The 17,565-nt window shown below is 43.6% G+C and overlaps 2 protein-coding genes across 2 annotated transcripts in view; one reads left to right on the forward strand and one right to left on the reverse strand.

Moving 5' to 3' along the window:
• Nucleotides 1-13,055, reverse strand: part of LHFPL6 (LHFPL tetraspan subfamily member 6) — a 158,960-nt gene extending 145,905 nt beyond the window's left edge. The window contains exons 1-2 of the mRNA XM_064173535.1: nucleotides 12,968-13,055; nucleotides 10,092-10,648 (exon numbers count right to left, since the gene is read on the reverse strand). Of these exons, the coding sequence (XP_064029605.1) occupies nucleotides 10,092-10,476 (385 nt within the window). The 5' untranslated portion in view covers nucleotides 10,477-10,648; nucleotides 12,968-13,055. The remainder of the gene's footprint in view (nucleotides 1-10,091; nucleotides 10,649-12,967) is intronic.
• LOC135188510 (uncharacterized) lies at nucleotides 12,856-17,072 on the forward strand. The gene is made up of 2 exons (XM_064167965.1): nucleotides 12,856-13,672; nucleotides 16,950-17,072. The coding sequence occupies exons 1-2, from the start codon at nucleotides 12,856-12,858 to the stop codon at nucleotides 17,063-17,065; spliced, it is 933 nt and encodes a 310-aa protein (XP_064024035.1). The 3' UTR covers nucleotides 17,066-17,072.
• Nucleotides 17,073-17,565: the final 493 nt, after the last annotated feature.

Here is a 17,565-nt window from a genome sequence, read left to right on the forward strand (position 1 = left end):
TTTACTCCTCTACAAAGTGCACAAGAAATTAGTCAGCATCAGTTCTGTATCAGTATACTCAAAGCACCGTCAATTTGCTAGTCCGACTGTTTCAGTTAGTATCTCTTTAGAGAAGCAACTGTCTCTGTTTCTTTCCCCAACATAACAAGTTTCTCGACTTCTCTACACCATAACAACAACCATAACAGAAGCAACACTGCAAACTGGGGATGCTTGTAGAAATTTGCCAGGCAGATGTAATAATCTCCAGGTAGCATTTAAAGGCTGTAACCATGCAGCAGCGCCTGAGCTGAGTCAGAGACAAGTTTGAAAGTACAAAGAAATTTCCTCACACGCATACTCACCATCACACTATCCCAGTTTTGTTTTGTTTTTGTTTTAGCATGTTCTAGTAAGCCTTCCCAGTAACTGGCATTCAGATGTATTGTGCCTGACCTTAATTGCTTGTGGTGTTTTGAATATCATGTTTATTCTGATTTATATATATGTATGTGTGTGTGTGTGTGTGTGTGTGTGTGTGCGCATAAATAGGCTTTCACTTAGCTGCAGATGCAGACAAAAGGCTGACTTTGTGAAGAAGTCACACTACTCAGAAGCCCTAAGGCTATTTCTTACACTCTAACTATGCCAGTGGGTTTCATAGTCTTGCACAGGGGGCTGTATTTCAGAAGCAGCTTTTGTTATTCCAGATTGATCAATTAATGAGTTTATCTCAAATCTTTTCTTCATACAAGGGACAATCTCCATATCACTTTGCATTTATTAGAAAGCCATTCTTTTCAAATCAACAATACCATTTCATACTACAAAAGCATCTTTACTGAGAGATAATACAAGACAACTGAACTGTCAGATTGAAAAGGGTCAGTTTAACAGTGCTACATAATTGATACAGTGTTTATCAGAGCTCTGCGTTTTCTGCTACATTCTCTCTAGAGCCTTTTGGATCATGTTACAAGATAAAAATAACAATGATTGCTAATAGATAATTACTTAGGCTTTTCTTCATTAACATTTTCTTTATATTCCCACAAACTACTGCCAAGTTTACTGAAAAGTGTCTTAGCCCAGTAAAGAATTGTACCTGCAAATCAATTCAGAATGGACTCCATCAAAGACAAGTTCATGAGGATTATGAAGAAAAACACAAACTCAGCTCATGGCATGGCAACTTCTAAAGAAAGCGTTTTGTCCTGCTGCTATTAATATTCTGTAGTGATAAACTAGGTAGGGTCTGGCATCTTGTGAAGGTCTCTGCATGGCTACACAGCACCAACCTCTTCCAAATCCCCCTAGTCACAATGAGGAGCAACGGAGCTGAGCTCCACATTCTGCCCTCCCCTAGGCCCCAAGGAGGAAAACTGCTGTTGATTGCAGCAGGTCAGGCTCTAAGGCAAAAAACAGACAGGAAGGAAGAAAAGTCTGTCTCTGTTCTCAGATGTACCTGTGACATCAGGGGACTGACAGTGGAATAAACAAGGTAAATGAGATCTAATCAAGCCTAGTGAATCAGCCTTATCACCAGCATTGTCAGGGTGCATTGACCATGCACAATTTTTCATGCCTGAAAAGATACAGGACAGCTACTAGAAGGGATTTGTCAAATGCAACGTTGCCTCTCTGACTTGTGGTGGCAGAGTCATTTCAAAACCAAAGAGAGGATGTCTTTCTTGGTCCTCTGTGACTTAAGGACATTGCATTTTGGCAACATAAAAACCTTAGCATCACTGAAGTCAACAAAGGTATTCCACAGAGTCAAGGAAAATTTGCAAACAGGGAGCAAGCCAACATGATGGCTACACAAGGCATGCAGCTGTGGGTGAAGTTTTGGTTGCACAAATACATCACTTTGTTGTTTTTTTAATCACCCCATTCTCCTTTCTAACCGCTCACTGTAAGGAAAGTATACATTAGTTGCCCTCAAGTTCTATACCTGACTTCGCTGAAATGAGGAAGGAGATTGAAAGCTGTCCTACTGTACTTTATATGGTCAAAGACCTTAAAAAGTAAAAACGTGAGCAAAGAATAGAAAATTTGAGTACTGTGAACAATTCCAAGTAGAATGCTTAGTAAACTTAGTTTCCTGAGAAAAATTAAAAAACAAACACAATAACAACAACAAAGGCACATTACATAGACATTTAATACTAAACCAGTAAAAATTCGGGAAAACACATCACTAAAAATAATCCTCTCCTCATCTGCATTGGAAAATATCGAAGGGTATTGATGCCTAAATGAAGTTCTCAGTGATACTCAAACATCTCATGGAGCAAAACAAGCCAGGCACTCCAATGCAGAAACAAAATTGTTAATTCCACACCAGATTCTGCTCTATTCAACACAAATGCAAAGGATATGAAGTGAAGTAACTCTGTATTTACTTTGACTCTGCACCAGCAAAATACATTATTTGCTCCCTTGCCTCACATTTTCTGAAGTTTCATTAGGTTATGGAAGCAAAGCCTTCTGAAACTAAAAGTGTCAAGGAAGTGCTGAGTATCATTGTTCCTTTATAATAAAGAAGGGGAAAATAAGAAAGAAGTCTGAACTTCCTTCTACAGATAAAATAAAACAGCACTCTGGGTCTTCTCTAGATCAAAACTTCTGCTCTCAATGCAAAATTCTGCTTAAACCCAACACAGCTGCAACAATATTCAAAACATCACTTTTATATTCAACATCAACAGGAAAAGAAAGAGAAATAAAGAGATTCTTCCCTGTATTTTTGCAGCAATATTTTTTTTCTCTTACTACATCAGCATTTCCATTGTAACTGTGCTTCTAAAGCACCTAAAATCTAACTTGCAGAACTTGCTTCAGGCTGAAACTCTGCATATTTCCTCCCCACCCCTTGTATTTAGCCAAAATTTGTGTTAGGAGAAAACAGACTTGAAATATAACAAACAAAAAAACCCAAACAGACAAACAAAACCAAACAAAAAGCCCCACCAAAATGAATAGCAAATTGCAATACTGTATAAACAAGCTAATTCACTGGGGTAGCTCTTCAAGAAGAAACAGTCCCAGAACAACACCCTTTTGAGGCTAGTGTCACAATCAAATCATCTCAATTCTAGGATAGAAATCCAGATGTCATTTGTACTAACCATCACTGACTTCAAAGGACATGCAAAAATTTGCAGCCCATAAGGGCCTTGCTGTTTTTTTCAGTAAGATACTGAAGCACTAAGGGTTGATATGTCTGAAGTGGCTGGAGTCAGAAAGAAAATAACAAAGGCTGCTAAATGTGAAGGCTACTCTCCACATCATTTGTCTTCTTCCAGTTGCATCTCCACTATTTCAACAGTATTACATCTCCCTGCTTGCTCTGCGCTGCTCATGACTTTGCTGGCAGAGATGGCCTACTCAGAGATACCAGTTCTGCACTTTATGACCAATTAGTCACTCATTACCAATTATTCCTTTTGAACCTGCTTTGTTAAAGTGGTTGGTGTTAGCTTAAATGGGAAATCTGTGCTAATTCAAATCTTCTTCTGCACGACTCCTTAGGAAAAAATCTCACCAAAAGCTGTACTGTTGTTAGATATGCTGGGTCAGCAGCCTTTAGCAAGGACACAGCACAAACTTCTGAACAAGGAGAAGGCAACAATGGGAAATGGGATCCTCTCTTAAAAATATACAGAATCTAAGTCTGCACCTCTTCTTTAGTTATTGCAGATAAGCACCTGCTAACTTTCATTCCCTTCCACTCAGATTCAGCGGCCCATGCAATTTAAGCAATATAGGCTAGAGCAGGAAGCTAAACAATGTTGTTCATAAACTGGGAATGACCAAGAACATATATTGCATCAGTTCAGATTCAGTCCTGATTTGTCTTATATTTTAATTCCTGTCTGAATACAGCACAGAGACATGGCTAATCTTCAATAAAACATATGCTACAAATTCTATGAAGGTAACACCACTGTTTAAAGTCTCTTGTTCCAAATCTAAGAATTTGACTCTCTGCTCTACAACAGGAGAACTGATCTTGTAGCCTTTGGAAGCAAATACTGAACATAGCACTAGCGGTCACAGGATGCAGTTTACCAAATCAAAGTGAATCTGAAAAGAGATGAAGCTGCAAAACTATATATGATACTTAATCTTTTAGTGGATGTCTATCAAAAACCAGAGAGGTAACTGCCGTGAAACACAGCAGTTATGAAGCACTTTCTATAGAGGTTGTTCTGATAAAGAAATCACAACAGAGCATGGATTAAATGGATGAAAAGCAGACTAACCATTGTATCTTAAATAATAATATAATGATCCTTAAGAAAATAGAATTTTGCAATTATCTATTCTTGGTGCTACCTTTTAATATTTGCATTAATTATCTGGAAGAAAAGCAGTCAGGGTAATTCACCACTGGAAAAAAAATATGAAGATCCTGCTTTTATCAAATTCAATACAGACTAGAAGGTTTTTTCCTCACAGATACATTTTTTTTTTTCAAACCAAAATTTTATGAAGGCTGTCCTATGACCCATGCTACAGCACATCAGTAGTCCTGCTGACCTTGGTTTTGCTGAATTTGCAAACCTAGGACACTCACTAGAAACATTTAATAGCACGCTGTTCCCTGTTTGCTCTTCTTTTGTTACCTCGGGTGAGGCATTTGCTCCTTTCATATGTCCCTCTTGTGGTGTCTACATGTGCATGCACACACTAAATTGATACTCTGCAGCCTGCCTATGTCAAGAATGAAAATTGCCCCATCATGTGTCATATGAGCACAACGAAGTCACTGACGCTTTCCATCTAACATGAAGAAAGAGAAAGAAAGATGTGGCAACACAGCTCAGAGCAGCTAACTTGTAGGTGGTGAAGACAGATTGGTGTTGGACAGAAGCTCACGCTTCTCCCCAGTCTCTTCCAAAATACTAACCTTTTGAAAAATATTTTTAGGTTAAGGAAGTTTAAAGAAGTAAAACATCATGAATGTTTGTATGTCTGGGTTTTTTTCAGGTATAAGTTTCAGAAGGAGTTGGGAAAAATATGAATAGATGGGCAAATGGATGACAGGCATGGGGGAACAGCAAAAGAGTCTGGGGTAACCATTTGCTTCCTGGAAGTCTCTTGATCATCTCAGATCTTCCCTGTCCCCAGAAAGGCTCTTCTCAGTTACATTTTCTCCCTATGGGCAGAAAATAATCCTGACCTTAGTCTTCCAGGCAGAAAGCAGAGTGTTTCACTTCAGCTGTCAGACAAAATAAAGGTTACTAGTCAATGTCTGCAGTTCTTTTCCTCCAGCTCCACATCAACCTTTTGTAGGAGTTTCTAGTCCCTGTAGTCAATTGGAGCTACTCTCACCAAAGTCCCTTTATATCAGTCAGTCTCAGAATTTAAACTGTTTTCTTTCTCCTTGACCCACAGGTTGTCTTTGACTACCAGCTACATTTCTTCAAATATGACTTAGGTTCAGTAAATATTTTTCTCCAAGAGCCTCCTTTTACTTTTTTAACTGAGACTAAAACAGAACTTGTTAGGATCTGAGTCCCCTTTTTCTCAAATGACCAAATAATCCTCTCATCAACTTCTGCTTCAAGAGTTCTCCAGATTTTCTAACCAGGGATTAAAGAACCGTAGTTTTAGGAGTTTCAGCATTCCCATGAGACATAAGGGAAACAAGACAGAAAAATAAGAAAAGGTGCTACTGAAAACGTCCCTTATTTACTGAAAAGAGTAGCAAAACTTGTGCTTCATTTGAGTACAATCAATGAGCAATTTTTACTATAGATGACAGTAGAAACTACACAGTTACTCTGTTATCATGGAAAGGGCTCACCTCTCACATGTCACTCAGAAACAGGGACAAAATGTCAGGTTCTGAGAGATGTCTACATTAGCAGGCTCTTTCATACTTCTTTCTCTTGGATTCATACCCCTCTGATCTTGGTTTAGCTGTCCTATGGAGTCAAAGGCAGTTTTGAGATAACACAGATTTCATCTGTAATTCCTGCATGCTGTCCATTTTAATGAAAAGCTTCAGCTTGCCAACATAACGCTCTTTAAATTGACCATCTTTGCAATACTTGTGTCTTTTGATCCACTGCCTCTCATAAAACTGGGTAACTCTTAAGTTCATTATGTTCTTAAAATTATTCCTGTGTTCTTAAATTAATTGCTCTGCATTCAGAGAGTGAAACTACTCACCAAATTAGTATGTCATATCTGAGTTACCTACCTGCAAATTTCTAGTCTCCCCATTTAAGTGGAATTGACTTGCCATGGCACAATGAAAAGAAGATCAATAATACAGGCTCCAATTTGCCATAGATTTGTTAAGCTTCACTTTCAGCTGTCAATGTCCTCAATAGTTATGGTCAAAGATAAATCCTTGCAATCTGTTCTAGCTACATTACATATTCCTAAGTCTTCTACACCCTCAAAAAGGAAACCATCTGGAAACACTGCACTTACTGTTATAAGTGAAGACTGTGTCCATCTACATAACTGTGCCCTCAAGAGGTTACAGACAGCATAACTTTCACCTCGTTTGTCAGTTGTTCAAAGCAATCAAGCAGAAAGGTTCATGAAGCATGTTCTAAGACACATAGCAGCAGTTCAACAGCCATGGACTGCAGACCACTGACAGCCACTGCATAAAAGGTTGGCCTTAGAGTGTTGGCTACTTCTTGTCACTCACCACCAAAGTGCCTTAGAAAAAGCTAAAAATAGTGTTGTTTTTCTTGTAACTGATTGCTTTAATGGCTTTGATCCTGCCACATGATTGTACATGGGAAAGGAAGTGGTTCCCATAATTGCAAATGGAAGGAAAAGTCTATGACATGGTCCTCCTACTAGGAACAGAAGCAGCATGTATTATCCCTGTCATCTCAAAACAGATGTATGCTCTGCAGCCAGGATCATCTGAAATAGCAAATACAGCCTAAGTATGTATGATCCACAAATATAGGCAGAACCCTTTCAACTCTGCATGGATCTGCAGTTTCTTGCAGGTTCTGCCATTCACTTTTTATGAGAACAGCAGATTATGGTATAAGCACTCATGAATAATTCACTCCTATTAGTTGCCACATAGAACTTGGGGAAATCCCAGCAGTAAAAGCTTGGCACCATTTAGCTAGTGCAAGCTGCACTACTTTTATACAGGTGTTATTCCACTGACCTACTTGGAGTTACTCCTCCTTTGCATTGCCAGAAGAAAAGGATAAAGCTGTTTATTACCACCTCTGGTAAACAACCCTCTCTGCCACCTCATCACAACAGTAAAAATGCTTCCAGTGTTGCAGTAGGTTAATTTTAGCAGCCTTAGTACTTCGACTCACCACAGCTTCAGGGGCTTGTACATCTCACCCACTTTTGGGGGATGACTCTATTGCTTAGCTCTTCAAATCCACATCTTGAAATCACATTAAGCGAACTACTTGAATTCTAGACTAATGGAACACTACCAAAGCCACAAACTGGCTAAGCTGAGTGTGTCTTTATACTGGTTTCTAACTCCATGAGGAATATGGTTTATTCCAACACTCATCCTCCTGCACTGGAGCAGAATCCACAAGAGGGTATTGGCTCAGGTGACTCAGATGAAAAGAAAGTGAAACCACTGAGCCATCTCTTTTCCTTAGCACAGAGGATGAATTACTAGCATCACTCAGTGGGCTGCTTATTTCACCAGGGTTTTTTTCTTCATATAAAGAGAAAGTTATTTTCCTCAGTCAAAAAAAGTATCTGTGAGGGTTTTATGTGGTTAGATCTCCAAGTGAAGGCAAATTTAAATAACAATCACTGTACTGCCACTGAGACATATTCAAAACACACCGTGTGGTATATAACTGGATCTACAATTGCAGCACAGGGAACAAAGAACTGGCATTCCTGGTTAGTAAATTAAATTAACAGCTTGTGGCTATCTTTACATAACCTAATAATCATAGTACCTAAGTTAGACATCTGAATAAATATAGTCATGTCATTTAAACAATGAAGCTATACTAATTCATAGCAGCTAAGGACCCGCTCAAGGATGTAAGGATTTGATCTTTAGCCTAGTATGTCACTTTAGTTCATCCAAATTATTGCCTTTCACCATCTGACCTCTCTCTCATGTCCCCAAAATGGGGTTTTAAGCAGAAATGATGGATTCTCACTTCGTTCATTTCTTACACACCTCCAGCAGTGCTAAGTGAGATTAGAGGCAACCATAAAAGCCAGTAGAGTGGAAAATTAGACACGCTGTGTAACTAATTTCTGAACTGTAAGCAAAGTTGTTGGCAATTTTTGTTTCCTATCACAAGTTCACATTTCTTTGAATTGTCACCTAGCAAGGACATGCACTACCTGTTCACACTCAGACAGGATGACATGCTGCCCAGTCAGCTGGGTTAAGCTCCAGAGGTGGCCACAGTGTGGTCTGAACTGATTTCTCACCTCCTTGCACAGGAGTCACCATTCCACATTGAAAAAGAAGGGACACCTTCAGCCCATATCAGTGTCATGGGGGCATGGGGTTCCTTCTACATCCCCTGGCCAGCCATCCACCCTGCTGGAGCTGGCATGTTTGTGGGGTGGCTGTAAACAGACACAAGCTCATCTGGCCCCACTCTGTGAGCAGTCAGGACAGTACAGCCACAAGAAAGGGGCCAAACACAAATTAAAACCAGAGGAGACAAAGCAGCCTGAGATGGACTGAATATAGTCAGACTGAGCAAGCTTGCAGAGTGTCACAGAACTGAAAATCCCTCCACCCTCTCACTGCCTGACTGGAATTGCATAATGGAGCAGGCTTCAAGAAGCCACAGCTCCCAACAGAATTAACTCTCCAGCAGCTGCTGCACATTCAAATTGTCATCCAGATTAAACAAAGGAATGTCTGTGGGTCATAAAGCTGAGGGAAGGGTGAAGTGATGCAATCAGTTTGCGCTAAAGTGCAGAAACTACTCAAAAAGTAACCAGGGCTCCCCACAGCTGGGAGAGAGCTATGCTGGCATCACCTGGCTGGAGGCTTGGCAAAGGCCACATTCTTTGCCTCAGTTCTCCATCCTGAGCAGGACAGCAGTGAAGTTTTTGTCTTGTGCTTCCTTAGTGCTGCAGATTTACAATATATCCCGACTGCCTTTGAAGGCTAGTTTTCTGTTTGTAGAAGAGAGAGGTAGGAGTTTCATTCAGTCTGCTCCTCCAATCCATGAGCCAGGGTGCCTGGATGGGGCAAGACACTACAGGGCATCAAAAACACTGGTGCCTGAGCTGCCCCAGCACCCAAGATCAGGGAAATACATGCCCTCCAGGGGCAGGCACATGTGGGTGGTGGAACGCTTGCACCAGGCAAAAGTGAGTGCCACTGAGTCATGTGTCACCCCTGAGAAGAGAGTGATGATTTACTGGGAAATCTGCCCTATAAAAAGCATACTTGGGGATCCTGTTTATTGTCTCATACCCTTCAAATATTCTACAGTTACAAATGCTCTATACAATTGCAAGCCAAAAAAAAAAAAGAAGAAGAAATTTTCCTACATGCTGTCTAGTCCATGGACAAATCTGTGGTACCACAGGCAGGCAGCACAGGTCAGATGGCCCAGCATGCTTCCCCTTGGTGATGGTGGGCCACCTCCACCAGGGATAAACAATCCCCACTTCAAACATGGGCCAAAGACTTCTTACCAGATCTACATAGCTGCAGAGAGCAGAAGTGGAGGAAGCTGTGCCAGTGGTGGGAGTAGGAAAGAGAAAGAAGACAGTTTTTTCCTGCAATGCTCCACAGGGCTCTGCAGGCCCCACATTTCTCCAGATATCTCCATCCAGGCTCAAATCTGCTGGAAACTACAGCCCACAGAAGCACTGAGAAGACGCTGGTCCACAGAAGCTGATTTACCATGCAACTTCCAAAGGTTGCAGAACAACAAAACAGGCACTTAAGCACAAGTGACAACACATGGCTGCGTCTTTGAGCCACAATCAGACATGCAGGCAATCAGTGCGATCATTGAGGAAACCAAGTGGACTTTCACACTAGCAGGAAGTTTGACTCACTCCCTCCCCATCCCAAGCACATGTGGAGTCTCCACCCATGTAAACCAACAGCCTGGACACTTCCATTCCCTCCACACACAGGCACTTACCCCCCAAGAACTGGATGCCTCCTGCCACCCTGCCCACAGTCCTGGAGATGAGCTCAGACACACAGCAGCCCATGAGGGCAGTCAGGGCCACCAAAAGAAGCAGCCCACAGCCCAGGCCCGTCACCACCGTGCAGATCCTCCACTCAGCACTTGGGATGGCCTGAAATGAGGCATAGCGGCCACACTGTTCCACCATCACGGTCGTCTGACGGCTCTCATCCCGCACTGGGTAGGAACATCTCCGAAAAGTGCCAAAGGAAACTGACTTCTCCAGCTGAGATCCCAAGAGCCAGTAGGGCATGAAGAAGCCTACACAGGAGGCAGCAGCACAGAGGAAGGACAGGAAAGCCCAGATGATACCAGCACAGGTGAGGCTGGAGGCCATCTTTGTATCTGCTCCAAGACCCCTCTTAAGAGGGTAACAGAAAGGCAGATGTGTATTTTAGAGGTTTATAGATAATCCGGAGTCTCTCAGCCTTGACAAATTCTCACACTGGGAGAAGACTGGATCCTAACAGCTGCAGGGATGTTACCACCCATCATGAAGTCGAAGATTCCTAATCCACAAAAAAAAGGAAAAAAAATGTAATTTCAGAAATAATGTTAGAAAAAATGTTTATCTGCCAGGGTCCTTCCTACAGGACTTCTAATTAAGACATCTCACTTCTCTGTCTCATCCTTGCAAGCAGCCACTAGAATCACTGTCACTGATGCTGGCTGCTGGGGATAGTGGTATGGTGGTGGGAGGCAACTGGCTGGCACAGCCTGCTGTGCACATACAGGAATGCTCTGCAGCCACCTTCAGGGGCTCCCTGTGAACTTGCCTACTTATATTTATCCAATACTTTTATTGGTCTTTCTCATACCAATAGAGAAAAAAAGTAGGGTCTCATTTATCCTTAGTTAGTCAGGCCTTCCTCCTGTGATGCTGCAGGGAGTGTACTTCACATTTTACATGGCCCCACAGCTTCAGGGAAAACTGCATAAGGCTTTTCAAGATCAGACCCTTGTGGCAGAGGTAAACCATATTAACTCATCCCCAAGAGAAGTGTAAGAAGATGACTTTTTTTTCACCCCTCCCTTATTGGTAGCTCTGTACAAATGGTCCAGAAGTGCCAGGAACACCAACCTCAGGTGGGTTCCTGGCAGGTGAAGATATAGTCACACCTTTTAGAGTCACCCTCATGCAACCTCAAGCAGTATAATGACCAAAACACAGGGATCTCTCTTAATATTCCTTCTTGCATTCGGCTCAGCTCTTCTCTTTTTGGCTCTTCCCAGCCCAAATCCAGGACCCTTAACCCCTCTTGCACCCCTCTTGGACAGCTCCTAGCCTCTGAGTTCAGTACTAGTGTGACCCAGTGTGTTTGACTGTCATAAAAAAATACATGACACTTCACAGAGATTAAGGGGTAGTTCTTGTTAAATCAATGCTGGATCATTACTCTGCATTTGTAAATTTATCATCATTTCTGACAGTTGCTGCCAAATTCCAATAGCTATTTACAGGGATTTTTTTTCCTAAGCATGATTAGATGCCAATCAGTGAATTTAATTCATGTACAGCCAATAAAATTAATACTACTTTAACACAAGGAGGGAATGTAGAGTCTGCAAGTGAAATTAAGCATGTGCACCACACAAAAGTTTTGCTTACTTTTAAAATGTTAAGTCTTTCCTATAGTTCTAAAAGAGGCTACTCAAGAAGCATACACCTATCTGTTCCCAGCCCATCCACAGAAATGCCCTTTCAACCTGCAAGAGACCATATCTCTGAGGACAAAAACTCGGGGCTTAGGGTGCCTCCATCCTGCCAGAGGCATATTCTGGAGAAGAGTCTGTCTGTGTCTTGGCATGACAACAAATGTCTAAGGCAAAAGTGGGTCACGGTACTTGCGGGAGATCATACTTGAATCGGGGACAAAGGTACGGCTAGAAAAAGGGGACGACATGAAGACTTCCAGGAGTAGGAACCCGCCAACTCCGGTCGCGCAGTAGTTTCGCTTCCCCGGAGACTGCCAGCCCCACAGCCCAGGCGCTCTCCGGGGAGGCGGGATGACCCCTCCGGGCCCGAAACCCCACTCCTCTCCCTCCGGGGGTAGGAGGGGGCGGCGGAGAGATCCGGCTGCCCCGGAGGGAAGGCGGCGGCAGGGAATGAAAACTCGTCGGGGGGACGCGAGGGGAAGATTGCGGAGCGAGATACACCACGTCCGCGGGGCCGGGAGGGTGCGGGGAGGACCGGGGAGGGCAAGGCATACAGGAGGGGCAGAGGCTGGGAGGACAGGGGGTCCGGGAGAAACAGGCTGGGAGAGGAAGGAAAAGAAAGGAAGATGCAGGCGGGGAAGGGCTGGCAAGGCAGAGGTGCTAGAAGAGCAGGGGATCCGAGAGAACTGGAGTATAGACAGCCAGGAAAACAGGGTGGAGGCCGAGAAGGGAGAGCGGTTTAGGGTGCCAGGGAGCTCCAGGAAGGACGGAGGCCCGGGAGGGGTAGGATGTGGGAAAGCAAAGGGATGGCAAGGGTGGGGATCCAGAAGGAGAAGGTAATCTGGAGAGTCCTGTGGAATGGGTAAACGATGGGTTGGGCAGAATGTCGGTGCGATACGGGAGAGGAAGACGGTCCGCGGATGAAGGGGATGTGGCCGTATAGGGTGGGTAGGGGCTTGGGAAAGGAGTGGGTCGGGGATCTGGAGTCCCGTACAAGGAGTGAGGAAGGGCAGAGGTCCAGGAGAGTAAGCGGGTGCAGGGTAACCCGGAGGGGCAGGGGATGCAGCCGCGCAGGGAATGCGGGAGGGCTGGGATCTGGGAGCAGCGGGAGGGCCAGGGCTGCCAAGATAGAGCTGGACAAGGTGCCGGGGAGGCGGCGAAGAGCTACTTACTGGTACGCCGTACGCGAGGGTTGCCCGCTGCAGTTGCCGGGAACACATGGGTGCAGGATCGGCGGCTGGCGGTCGCCCCAAGTGACTCTCCCGCGGTCCCAGCGCGTAGGCAACGCGGGCGCTCCGAGGCGGGCGGGACTGACACCCGGACCCTCCCCAGCCCGGCCCGTCCTTTCCTCCTTCCTCCGCACTTTCCTCTCGGGTATGATTCCTCGGGAGGCAAAATACACTCCACCACCTCTCCTCCACTTTACTCGGCCGCCGCCCCGGGCGGGACCCCCCGTGGACGACTCAGTTGTGGGGCCGTGTACGGGGCCAGAAACGAGGGGCCGGGCGGCGGCGGCGGCGCGGGGGGAGAGGAGCTGACGGGGGAAGGGGAGGGACTCCCCAAGTCCTCTCGGGACGCAGCGGGAGTCCTGGCTTCTAGGGGTTGGGGCGGAGCGTGGGTCCCGTTTCCCAGAGCCCTCCTGGTGCTGGGGTGTGGGTACTGGTTGCAGAGGGCTGAAGAGGTGGATGCCAGCTCTGTTCCACTCGCTCCGGCTCCATCGGTAGCTCCGGGTGCCTTGAGCGGTACAGCCGGGGATGAAGGGGAGAAAAGGACAAGAGATGAAAAAGCCGTCAGGGAAGGCGTATTGGAAGGAAAGGGGGAAGGCTGCAGCCCTTACATGGGAAAAAAAGGGCTAATCTCCCGATGGTGTGCGTGTGGTAAGAAGTGTGTATGTGTGCCTTCATGCGAGCTGCTGATCCAGCATTTTGACAGCAACAGTTCGGGAGCTGGTCTACAGAGAGAGTAAATGTGACCAGAGTACTAAGCGGCTCATCCTGGCTGGGTTAGATCAAGCGGAGAGACAGGAGCTCCAGTCCTTTCCCAGAATGTATTAAGTGGGAAAGTTTTGGGGAGGGGCTGCCTTCTGGGGGCAAAGAAGGGTGGTGCATGCAGAGCCTCTGAGAGAAAAAGAGATTTCCTCTTTTGCTTCTTCCCCTCCGCCCTACAGCTTGAATAAATTCCTTCAGACACAAGACAATTTTATGCCAAGTTTAAGTTATGTCAGCACCAGACATGTACAATCTCTTTGGTAGTGTTTCTTTTACACTCCTGGAACACGGCATGTGATTTAAGTACTGTTCATTAATATTATTAATGTTAAATGGAAGTGAGGTTTATTGCACTCAGTCTGTGTTTACACCATTTAATAGTAACAACAGTCATGTCCAAAATTAAATTACAGAGCAGCTGTATTGGATTTTAAAAATAAGGCTTTCCATTTTCCCCTCATAATGCAAAGTCTTCAAATTAGAACACCACTGAAAAGGTATTTCTCAAGGGATAAAAAAATGGATTGGAAAGTATCTAGCAAGATCGAGTTTTCCATCCAAACATTTCAAGTGTATTTAAGGAAAAGGACTTCAAATCAAAGAAGCAGGTTAAATATAGGCTGAGTGCTAACATTTATGTAGTAATGTGTTTCACAAGAAAGGCAATGAAGGCATATTGCCCAAATCAGCCATGCCTCCCATGACTACTTCTAGGCTACCTCCACATAGTATCCAACTATATTAGCCTGTAACGTGAATGAATCTCATTTGAGCAGTTGATGCTGAGGACCAGAACAATATTCACGCTTTTCCATGTGTTTTTCTTCGGATTCATTCCAGCCTGGGTCCCTGTGAGCACTCAGAATGCATCACATGAAGTGTTTTCTGTTTTAATGTCTTTCGCATCCACTTTGTGTACTCAACATTACTGGGTAAACGAAAATGTGACAAGGATCATCAGGAGATTTGCTCCAAAAGCATGCCCTTGATCCACACCAAAACACAAAAGTGGTGGATGTGCCCATGGAGGGTGGTAAACAGAAAGGGAGTTGATTTAACTTTCTCAAGGCTGAAAACCTTCTCTGCAGTGTACCATTCTAGCATCCTGCCCTCGGATCAGCTTTCTGCCTGATGCCAAGCCTCTGCCTCCAAGAACGCACCAGCTTTCAGATCTCCACTTCTGCAAGAAGTTACACACTTCTTGGTTAGTGTGGATGCTCTTCATTTAGCACTCTCATGCCTTCACTTGGCTCAGTCAGGTGTTTTACCTCCTGATATTCATTTCACCAATGCTTGGAGTGACAAGGATATTAAGCTAACACTGTAACATTTGAACTGCATTCTAAGTGTAAAAAAAGAGAATGATCAAGTACTGTTACTAAATCCACAATTGTTTAAAAGATCTGGTCTGACATTCTTTCCTTTGCCAGCAGTCTCTGTTATAATGAAACTATGATAAATGTGTCTAAATTGGCGTGCATTGGGATTAAACAAAGGTAGAATTTACTTGGCATTAAAATGACTGTGGAAAACCTTCTGTTTCGCATGTAAACAGTTTCTCAGTTAAAACAATCTTTGTAAACCTGAGAAGCAAACACGTATGCATTTATTTATGCAATTTATCTCTTCCACGGTATATGCCGAGGTCCCTAAGTCCTTTGCTAATGGCATCTCTACAGCAGTTCTTTTGTTAGCCTTATATGGCCTTTATATTCATGCCCTGAGCTGCTGCCATTCTGCATTCCCTTGTGGAAACTATACACTGAATTCTGCATCCCTCCTGAAGCATCTTATCTTGCCAACTGTCTCTGAATGCCCCTGCAAGCTGGCTACATGACATATTCACTTGTAGAGTAATAAGCTTTATTTTGCAATTTATTTTCTGTCAGAGAAGGAGTTCTATTTTGATTAGAAACAAATTAAACACATTGCATTAAGTTAACATCCAGATTCTTATTCCATTTTTTCCTCTAATGTTTACATCTCAACATGCTCAAACTGTATCAACATTTGCTACCCCTTTTAGGGAACATCATGCTTAGAATTAATTTTACCAGGAAAGCCAAAATATTTTAACTCACATCTGACTTATCTAAAAGAAAAAGGGAGTTATTACATGGTGCTTCAGGATCTGCAGTCTTTCTTGTAACAACAAAGCAGAGACCTCCACAGAGCAGAGTGATAACAAAAGTCCTAGTCCCCAGAGTCCTGTCTATACTGAAATAGCAACTGGTTTTAAAATTGGTCCTGATATTTCAAAATTTAAGAGAATCTGCTTCTAAGAAAGCTTCTCAGTTGGTCAAGGGAACCTGAGCTGCAGATTCCCCACTGTTGGAACCACTGGAAGTTAAACTGAATCAAACACCCACAAATATGCTGTCCGAAAACTACCCCAGCAGTGAGACAGGGAAATGTGCTTATAGATTTTACCATTTCTCTTCTCTCCAATCCATTGACTAAGCCGCTGTTACAGCTGGGGCCCTACAGACTCAATGAAGCTAATCAGCACAGGAGAATAGAGAAAATCCTGTCACTGCACCAAAATCAATCCCAGCTAATATAAACATCACAGGCTCAGCCACAGACTCATTGCTACATATCCTGTAAGACAATCCACTGCCATACAAAATGCCAAAGAGAAGTACATACATTCCCAAACCCTGAGGAAAACAAAGCAGCTAGCCAACTTGCATCTCATTCTTCAGTCTTCAACAGGAAGCAAGACATTTTTATCTGCAGGACACCATCCCGCTTTCTCTTTTGTGGTCCACAGGAGAGTGATTGCACCAACTTGGTTCCGAGCATCTCACAAAACTGGATCTTCAGGTCATGTCTGTACTTGATTTTAAATTAAAAAGAAAGGTGTAGGCACAACAATAGTCACGAGGCTATGCACTGGGAACAACAGAAAGTCAGCTCAGTTATTCAAATGTGGTCACTAAAAACCAAACAGACAAGTACTGTTAGGGAAATCATCTCATAATGAATATATTTGCCTGAAATTATGTCTAATGCACAGCAGCTGGGGGAAAATATCAGCTAAACAGACAGAAAAAGATGACCCCAATAGTACAACACCTGCAAATTTCTCAGAGGAAGCTAACAGCCTATTATATCCATATGGTGTTTCTTCCAAATCAAACACATTTCATGTTTTCTACTGCAGGTGGAATCAGACTTCTGAGATGTTGGGCTGACACATCTAAACCTGAATCCCGGCCTAAAAACTTAGCTCTAAATAGAAGAGTCTTTCTCCACTTCCATTCCACTACTGTTAAATGAATAGTACTTATTTTTTACTTATTTTTATGGTGATTCTCATGGTGATACATACTGATACATACATACTGACAATTCCTGAAGTGAACACATTTCTGAAGGATGGTTGTCTTGCCATATATAATGCTGTTGTTGCTAACAACATCTCTGGATGCACAGATAATCACAGAATCACAGAAACATTCCAACTAGAAAAGACCCTCAAGATCACCAAGTCCAGTTGATAACCCTACTCAACAACGTTCACCCTAAACCATATCACCAAGCACCATATCCAAATGAAAGATGATCAGAGGGCTAGAGCACCTCTGCTATGAGGACAGGCTGCAAGAGCTGGGGGTCTTCAGCCTGGAGAAGAGAAGGCTTCAAGGAGACCTTATGGTAGCCTTCCAGTATCTGAAGGCAGCCTACAGGAAGGCTGGGAGGAACTATTTACAAGGTCTTGTAATGACAGGATGAGGGGTAATGGATTTAAATTGGAAAAGGGGAGATTCAAACTAGAT

Source organism: Pogoniulus pusillus, chromosome 3, assembly GCF_015220805.1.
Source record: "Pogoniulus pusillus isolate bPogPus1 chromosome 3, bPogPus1.pri, whole genome shotgun sequence".
Lineage (NCBI taxonomy): Eukaryota > Metazoa > Chordata > Aves > Piciformes > Lybiidae > Pogoniulus > Pogoniulus pusillus.